This window comes from Athene noctua, chromosome 9, assembly GCF_965140245.1.
Source record: "Athene noctua chromosome 9, bAthNoc1.hap1.1, whole genome shotgun sequence".
NCBI lineage: Eukaryota > Metazoa > Chordata > Aves > Strigiformes > Strigidae > Athene > Athene noctua.
The window spans coordinates 26711519-26720821 of NC_134045.1; the positions used below are offsets into that span (position 1 = coordinate 26711519).

The 9303-nt window shown below is 47.5% G+C and overlaps 1 protein-coding gene across 1 annotated transcript; it reads right to left on the reverse strand.

Moving 5' to 3' along the window:
• On the reverse strand, positions 1 to 6365 carry PSMD7 (proteasome 26S subunit, non-ATPase 7). The gene is made up of 7 exons (XM_074913470.1): positions 6194 to 6365; positions 5192 to 5283; positions 3873 to 3965; positions 2926 to 3023; positions 2532 to 2612; positions 1022 to 1113; positions 1 to 485 (listed from the first exon to the last, which is right to left on the reverse strand). The coding sequence occupies exons 1-7, from the start codon at positions 6265 to 6267 to the stop codon at positions 47 to 49; spliced, it is 969 nt and encodes a 322-aa protein (XP_074769571.1). The 5' UTR covers positions 6268 to 6365; the 3' UTR covers positions 1 to 46.
• Positions 6366 to 9303: the final 2938 nt, after the last annotated feature.

A 9303-nucleotide genomic window follows, 5' to 3' on the forward strand; every position in this document is an offset into this window, starting at 1 on the left:
TTTAGTTTACAAGATTTTTAATTTACAAATTAAAAAACTACACATTTTACTTTTTCTCCTTTTTCTCCTCTTTCTTGACATCGCTCTTCTCCTTGTCTTTCTCCTTCTCATCTTTTCTCTCCTTTTTACTTTCTTCTTTTTCCTGTCCTTCTTTCTTCTCTGCATCCCTGTTGGCAATCTTGTTGTTAATGAGGTTGTGCAGAGCAACCACAGAGCGGATAAGAGAAGCCAGATAAACTACCACCATCTGGTCATTGGTCTTCAGATAAAAGGCCTTGACGAACTCCTGCAGGTTGACATCCGGGAGCAGGTTGAAGACGTCCTGCAGGTGGTAGATGATCTGGTGGTTGATGGGGAGTTTGCCCATGGCTACTTTCTCAAGGTAGCTCCTGATGTCCAGAAGCTTGGAGTTCAGTCCCTTCAAGCCATGGACCTGATTCGTGATCCGCTGGGACAGAGTGCCCACCGTCGTGTCCTTGATGTCTCTGAAACACCCACAACAGACTCGGCATTAGAACGTTCCCTGACATTCTCATCAGCATATTCCCCTCCACCATCTTTCCAGCCTAGAAAAGCCCTCTGAAGCACAGCTGAGGTACAACGGCAAGGAACACTTCACGTCAAGGCATGAGAACAAACTGACGGACGCTACAAAGTGTATCTAAAATAGATCATTGCTGTATCCTGTGGGGTGCGGCTGCGTATAGTATCTGTAACGCCAGTTAGAGGGACAGGGAGAAATAAAGGCCAGGATTTCCGACCGGTGAAGGACACCGTGGTTTGTGCAGGGTGAAAGCTACTGCCCCCCCATCCCGCTCCGCGAGGCTCCGCGGCGCCGACAGGAGCACGCGCAGTTCCCCTCCCCTCAGCAGCGGGCACTCACACTCTCACCAGCAGCGACTCCGCCGAGCGAGAGCTACGGGAGGATGCTCCCCTCGCTCCCTGCGCGGGCTGACCGAGGGCCGCACCTCCCCCCTGCTACGCGCGGCTGGTAAGAGCCTCTCGTCTTAAAGACACTCACCGTAGCAAGTGCTCAACACCAACTTCCTCTGCCTCCTCGGCTCCGATCTCGCTAGTCACGTGCTCGAATGTCTTGGAGGTGGGAGTCCCGTCCTTGGGGGGCACAGGGGACACGGTCAGCGCGAGCGCGGGGCTGGCGGTGGGCACAGAGCTGTGCGCCAGCCGGCCGGGACACGGGGCACAGGGCACAGCGCAGCGTCAACCAACACCTCTTCCCAGCATCAGGAAAGGGCAGTGGGGAAAATTATGGCAAAACAAGAGTTGGGGGGCACTGAAGCACACAGTGTGTGAATGAATCACGATGCCTTCTAGAGTACAAGAAACTGTATTCATGAAATGAGCAAAGTAGTTATATACAGACAGTCCACAAGAAATCCAAGAGGAAAGGCTCTAGTTGGATTTTTCTTGATTTAATTAGAGTTACCAACTGTCACAAACCCCTAGTTGCTAGCAATTTTCTCTCTTTTGCTCTGTGTAATACTCAATGTATTTTGCTGGTCTGCGTACTGATGGGTAGAATGGAAAGTCTCACTAAATATCTCAATCCTTTCTTTCTTTCCTGGGACACCTTATTACATTTTGGGATACCTTTTGTCATCCTGGTATTTGCTCTGAGTTAGAAGCAGAGAGGCAGTTTCAGAAAAAAAATACTAACATGGAGCAATCTCATTAAAATTGTAATTTATGCACTAGATATTAAAGAAGATGTTTACAAGGTTCACAGGCTGAGTTTCTGAGCACAAGTTTCACCCATGTTTTCAAAACCACTACCAGGACCAGTACACGGCTGTGAATGGAAAGCACCACTGGGACTACTGTGAATTCACAAAACAAAGAACAAATCCTGCAGATACAAGATCTACAATACTGGGAGCAGATTTTTTTTCTCTGTAGTGAGGGTCTCAGAAAGGCAAAAGGCACTTTTTTATATACATCCAGAATATAATTTAACTCCAACAAATGAAAAGCTAAAGCTGACTTACTGACGTTGTTTGTCTGCACGGTGCTGCAAGTGATTAGTAAGTGTTGCTCTTGCCCCACCTGCCTGCTCCACACTGGCAGGTGCACAAAAGAATACACATGTAATTACTCAGAACACCTCTGCCAGCAGGCTGACGTGTAAAAGTGACATCTTAAAAGTGCTCCTATCTCTGATTTTCTTCACAGCCACAGACATGACAGAAACAGGTAAGAAGCCCCTAAATCATACAAACAGCTGGAGCTGTGGAATTCCGTAGGTCGAGCAGTACACACAGCTTTTCTTCCCAGAGCACTGGTGGAGGAAAGCTTTAGTGACGGATGCTTACGTTACAACTGGGATTTAACCTCTGGGTTCAGCATATTTTGGCTGGAAGTCACAAGCCCTCACTAGCCAGTGCAACATCCCGTATCTAAAAGGCAACTCCGTGCCATGGGACGTGCGTCCTTCAGAGAACAAGGCAATCCTAACAGCCATCTTTTAACAGAAACCCTTGTCCTAGGAAAAGGCAGAGACATCTTAAAATACTCACATCATGAACTTCTTCAACCGAAATGTAAGCTTCTGTGGGCAGCCCCAGGTCCTTTGGCTTCACATCAATAATCACCAACACCTCATGGAAAAAACAAACATTTCAGAAAAAGCAGGTTTCATTCCAAGAGTAGGAAAAAATCTCTACGTGAGCATTTTACTCCACAGCGATGGCACGCTGGCTGCTCAGAGGTGTTAACTTCAGGCTCTGAAAAAAAGACATCTAAGGGTGCTTCAAGGCTCTGACCTCAGTCCCTCAATCACTTTATAGCTGCCAGGTCTCTAACAGGCTGTATCACCAGTAACAAAGGCGGGGGCCAAGGGTTCCCAGATCCCCCATTTAGGAAGAGAAAGGGGGGAAAAAAACCCCAAACCCAAACAAGTACTGCACTTACAGAGTTAGGACAGTATCTTTTCATCAGTTCATTGATGGCGATGTCGTTCTTGTGCAGTTTAGGGCCTGTGTGGTACCAACCAACTATTCTTTCTCTAGCTGAGCAAAACCAGAAAGGATTCTAAATCAGAATCGTATGGTAAGACAACAGCAGAAAGATTTAGGCAGAGATTAAATTAGTAAATCAAGGGTGAAAATCTGATGCATGTAGAAGACGAGTGTAAAGTAGGGGGAGATCAATGACAGTGACATGGCTGGGGACAGTGCACTGATGGTACTTATCGTAGCTGACTACTCACATATGTGACTTTACACCTAGGTTTTTAACTAAACTGGACTATTTGGTATCATTTATTTACTTTTCAGATAGCAGGATGTGACAGCTTGAAACTCTGACATCTAGAGATGCAAAAACTCTAGAAATGCAAACTGTATCGTGAGAATGACAACTGGTCCCAGGGCGGGGAAAATTCATAGGAACTGAAGTTATGACTGAACATTGGGCTCTGAAGTCTCAAGCTGAGCAGCAAAGACACTTGTAAAAAAGGGGTGAAGAGCAATTAGAATCATTACTTACAAAATGCAAGTCTGTAATGCTTCCATTCATAAAAAACTAATTTCAGGGCACATTTGTATAGAATGGGTTACAGGTGAGAAAGCTTTGAAATTCTTCAGAAATAACGGCATTTTTGAAATGTGAATTGTTCTGAAGATGCAAAGCTGTCAGGAGACTTGGGAAAACCAGCGAGGTATAAATTAATGTGTTAAGAACACAAACGACTTGCATAAATTAACCCATGGAAAACCATCAGTGAAAATGAAGCCATGCAAGAACTAGCACAGAGCAGTTTCTCATACAAGCAATGAACTCTCTTTATGAACTCACTTCCCCAGAGTCTTGAAAGTTTCTACAAGCCTATCGCTGACTGCAGGAAGAGCTCCACTTACCGTTGACCTTCTTAAACATTCCATACATGTTCTCCAGGTAGTCATGGTCTAGAAACCACACAGTATCATCCTTGTCATCCTCATCAAAAGGTACTGGGAACAAAACCAAATACCAATATTTAAGAATCCAGCTTCCAGAATGACAATGTTTATAGAAACACTTTGGCTGCTAAAGGGGAGTGGATTTTAATGAGCTTCTGCAACACCAGGCTGCACACGCTGACCTGCTGCACCGGTCTGGTCTCTCAGGTAGAGGCTGCTCATCATCACTAACAGTTTGGAAGGCAGGGATGAGAGGCGTTCTGAGGGTTTTCCTCAGCAGACAACATCCAGCATCAGAGAGAAACCCTCCCACATACAAAAGTGACTCAACAGTGTGCACAGACATTTGAGATGATAAACAGTACCCCAGCAGACTTCATAGCTTGTTGATCAACAGCAAAAAATAGTTTTCAGTGTAGAACACGTCATCAGCACTTTTATAGGCTACTAGAGCACCACGAGTCACTTTAAATAAGGACTATTTACCCTTGAGTAAACGACTAGTTATCAGTTAGCATGTATACAAGCATACAGGAACAAAGACTGGTCTCAAGCCTTTTAAAAAAACGTTTTCAACTCAAGCGGGAAAAAAAGTTCTTCCAAAATTTGGGAAAAAAAAAAAAAAGAGTCTACACTTGGGAGAACAACTCTATATAAACTGTGAAACTCCATATATAAACTGAGATAATTTTGCTTTGTCACAGAGTAGCCCCCCCGGGAAGGAAATGATCTAACTAACACAGCAGGGTCAGCAGAAGTCATGTATTCAAGAAGTACTTTTACTATCACATGTAAGTATTTAGAGGAAACTATTTCAACACTATTAACAACATACTTAAAGAAAGAACTAGTATTTAACTGGACAAAATCTGAGGAACAGAAGCAATGCTGAAATAAGTATGAAATCTTTACACAAGTAGGTAACAGCTACGTCAGCACAGAGAGCTGCGATGTCTGGGTGACATGTTGAGACACTGATGGCTCAGCAGAGGTCAGTGAGTCCAATGCAGCACAATATACACCAGCATTTTAAAGGAGGTTTATACTGCTCCCAAAACGTTCCACACTGCACCATGTTACAGGGAAGATGCAGCCCAAGCCTGCCTGAAATAGGTGCGTTTTTGCCAGTGGCTAGCATTTTTTTTGTCAGACGTAGGCTGATTTGTACACGGAGGGCACAGTCTGTGCTCTGGCAAGGTGGCTTAAAAAAACCCAAACGCCAATCATCTATTAAATAATTGAGTAGGTTTGAACAAGGGTAGGACACCCAAACTCACCTGCAAAACTGTTGGACACATCCAGTATTTTTTTCTGCCACGAGCCCAGCAGCACACCAACGACTCGTTTCTGATTTCCAACTTTTCCTATTCTAAATGGAAAAGACAGTCAGTTCCGATGACAAAAAGCCTGATTCAGGAAAGAAATTAACAGCAGACCACTCACTTCGCCTAAATTCTGCAAGTTAAACAGTACGAGTGTTGGAACAGAAGAGGCGTTATGATTGTTTTATGACTGATGGCTAATTTACACCCAGAAAAAGGTGTTTCGGTGCCCTCAAAACCAAACCTTGTAACCCAGCGATGCGGAACCCGGGCTGCGCGGCCCGAGGCGGCTGAGGAGGGGGAAGGTGACCCAAACCAAGCCCCGCTGCAGCCTCTCCGCAGGCCAATGGGCTCACAAAAAAGTGAGTAAGCTCTTCAACTGCTCGGTGTCATCCGCAGTTTGCTTGCACAATAGCAGGCTTGTTCGCCGCCTGAGAATTCGCTTTTTTATTTTTGACACCGAAACTGCTTGTCAATTGGCGCAATTAAGTTAAATCAGGCACAAATTCCGCCGGGTGTTCGCGGGGAGCGAGCTATCCCCCGCTCAGCCAGCCGCAGCTTTGGGAACCAGCCCCGCTTCTCCCCCACCCGTGTTTTAAGGCAGCAGGAGGCTGTTTCCGAGGAAAGGGGGGCCGACAGCCCCCCCCCGCTCCCCGCCCTCGGACTTTTCTCCTCCTGAAGCGGAAAACAACGGCGGCGGCTCCGCAGGCCGCGCTCCCGCCGCCACCCGGGGATCGCGGCCCTCGGCACCGAGCCACCGGCCCGGGCCCGGGCGCGCCGCTCCCCTCACGGCGCGGGGTTCCCCCGCACCCCGATCTGCGCGGCCCGGCGCGCCGCCGCCCTCACGGCCGCGCCGCCCTCACGGCCGCGCTCCCCCCGCGGCCCCGGCTCCCTCACGGCCCGGCCCGGGCCGTGACCGTGACTCAGCGCCGCGGCGCCGCGCCCGCCCGGCCCCACCTGTTGAAGTGATCGACGACGCTGAGCAGCACCAGCGGGTGCACCACCACCCGGTCCACCGCCAGCTCCGGCATGGCGCCCGCCCGGCCCGGCCCCGCTCCGCTCCGCCGCCAGCCCGGCCCGACCGCCCGCACCAGGCCCGCTCCCCGCCGCGCGGCCCCGCTCCCAGCCTGCCCCGCGCCGGGGCGGGGCCACGGCCGCCATCTTTAAGAGGTCGCCGGCGGCGGCGGACACCATCTTGGAGAGGTCGCGGGAGACGGAGGCGGCGCCGCCATCTTGGGAAGGTGCATCTCCGCTGTCGGCGGCGCGGCACCATCTTGGGGAAGTCGGCTCGCTCCGCCCGGAGGTGAGGGGCGGGCCGGCGGAGCAGGGAGGCGGGCGGCCGGCGAGCGGCCTTCGCCAGGGGGTCTCCGGGGGTGCTGGTCTCCGTTCCCTGGAAACTGCGCCTCGGCGCGCCCCGCCTGAGGGGGGGCGGCTGTGGGGCCGGTTCCTGGCGGCGGGGGGCGGCGGGAGGCGGGCGGCCCCGCCGAGCCGCGCCCGGCCCCAGCCAGCGCGCCCCTTTCCGCCTGCTCGCCGAATGGCCTGCCAGAGCTTTTTGCCGCGTAATCCTCCCAGGGCGGGGGGTTCCAGGGGCTGCCCAGCCCTCCCCGGCTCCCTCTGCCGCTCTTGTGGAACACGAGCGCGGCATTCGCCTTTTTCCAGTTCTCAGGAACGTCCCCTAATCACCGTGACCTTTCAGAAAATGAGAGCGCGGCCTCACAATGATGTAATCTTAGCACTGGTCTGCAGGTTTAATACGCAGTAGTGCTCTCTCCTCATCTCGATAGAGAGTGCAAGCACTGACAGCGTATGCAGGGTGGTAGCCCGACCGCGGCTGCGGGCTCTGCCGTAACTTCTGTGTCTGCAACTCCAGGAGTTGCTGCAGCCTGGGCTGGAAGAAACTCCATCACCCAGCTTCTTGTTCCAGAGCTTTGGGTAATGTCAGCATTCCCAGCACTGCAGTGATAAAAGTCTATGCAAATAGGCAGAAATTGTCACTGCTGTTAGTGTTTGTTTTCTTCTGAGAGGACTGTGTAGGTAAAGCCAACATCCTTCAGATTCTCTTAGTTTCCTCCTCTAAAACACTGCTTTCCTTGTCAAAAAGGAGAATCAAGCTCCGAATTAAGCAGAGTACTTAAGTTAGTCATTGTAGGAGAATTTTTGTGCCTCAAAAGTAGGACCTGGTAGACAATGAAGCTTCTTTTGTGCTTGTAGCAAGAAAATAGAACCTGGGTTGTTATTCCTGAATCTACTATAGAGTTACTATTAACATGAAAAGTATTAGCAAAATTCTTGAGGATAGTCTCACTGTTTTCAAAGCATTACGATATCCCTTATTTTCTACACTTTCCTCACATTTATGCGGTTTTGGCCTGTTTCTCAGGTCTGACGAAATGGCGGTATTCTGGGTGAAATCTAAAGTTTTGTGTTGCTGTTTGGCATCTTTTAACACCGCAGATTTCAGCAAAAGCAGTTCATTTACAAACTCCGTGAGAATAAGAGACCTCTTGTGGATTTTTTTAGAAGTTACATCCTTCAGTGTTGGTGCTGTTAAAAAAAATTTCTGGTCGACTTTTTAGAGGTTTTTTCCCAGCAGAGGGAGACATCTGACCGTGAAATTCAAATAAAGCCCGTATTATTCTTGTAGCTTGTTTTATCAATATACATATAAAACTCAATGTTCAAATTAACTAGTTCAATAAGTAATTTAGCTCATTGATTTTTGGACATATCCTAAGTGCCATTACAAGCTACGGATATTTTAAATGCCATTACCTAATAGAAGGAATGTTTTAAGCACCTTTTATTGATTTTATTACTGCTTTATTTTGCTGTCTTGGTTTAAAATCATTTTAACCACTCTGTAATCAAGAAGAAATATATCGTTGGTGAAATACAGTCAATTTCCTAAAAACCTTTGACATCGTTAAATAAGGAATTACAGTTGTTAAATCATGTCAGGCAATAACCGAGGGACAGAAAAGATATAAAATTTGGAGCAGTGGGCCAGCATACCAGTAAGCTGTTTTGACCTTTGGCATTCAGACTCTGTATGTGACAATCACACTTCAATTCTGTTCTTGGTTCTTGCATCAGTCAGAAGAGATTTAAAATCTCAGCGTGCCAGGAAGGTTGTGGAAAGATAACGGAGTATGATCTAGAGACAATTAAGGGGCATTTTAATGACCTGCTGTGACTTTTTGTTAAAATTACTCTCTAACTTAACACATTTGAAGTTTCATTTGCTGGATTGTATTGCTAGTAGTTTAGTGTATTGATGTTATACACAAAAGGAGTAAATTGAGTCTGCTCATAGGGATTTCAGTTACTTCCCAGCTCTTTTGACTTGAGAAGATTATCAGTATTATTGAGCTAATCAGCTGGTAGATGTAGACTGGGAATACAGGCAATATGTTGCTTAATCAAAGAATTGAAAAGTAAGTAATGAATGTTGGTGCTCAATAGAAAACAGCTAATGAGTTGATTGCATCGATGCTTGATGTAATTTAACTGTAGAGTGGCAAACATCAATACTTGTGTATGATTTGGCTCATGACTGCTGAGCTGAAACTCAAAGTTTAGAGAGGTTCTGCAGTATGCGAGCACCTGGCAACTGACCTTAAGTGAGGAGGGAGGGAGCTGCATTTTTTTCTGTAAATGAAACAGTGATTCTATTGTTAATCGTTGGGCTTTTATTATAACCCCCACAACCCAAAGAGAAAAACAACCCCCCCCCCACAAATTAATGATTATAAATGTTAAAGCAACCTCTAGTCTTCCCTTAAGAATGACCCTGATAACCTCAAGGAGGAAGTCAGCAGCAAAGAAACATTACGCTGTCTGGGGAGGTGAACGTCTGGTATGCTGGAACTAGCTGTCCCCTTCAGGCACTGTCAGTTATGATTGCACTGCGAAAGAAAGTTCGTTTGCAGAAAGTGAACACTGTCTTGAATGGTGCCACCTGTAACTTCATTCTGAATTCACTTTTTGTCATTATTCTCTTCCTTTTGATTTGTTAGGTGTTGTAAACTCTCCTCAAGTGCAAGGTTATACTTGTGGCACAGGACATC

Excerpts from the sequence above, each read along its gene's own strand:
- PSMD7 (XM_074913470.1), bottom strand. The coding sequence starts at position 6,267 with ATGCCGGAGCTGGCGGTGGACCGGGTGGTGGTGCACCCGCTGGTGCTG. Across the intron at positions 5,284-6,193 it reads GTCGTCGATCACTTCAACAG|AATAGGAAAAGTTGGAAATC; the intron begins GTGGGGCCGGGC and ends TTTTCCATTTAG. Across the intron at positions 3,024-3,872 it reads AATGTTTAAGAAGGTCAACG|CTAGAGAAAGAATAGTTGGT; the intron begins GTAAGTGGAGCT and ends GGTTTTGCTCAG.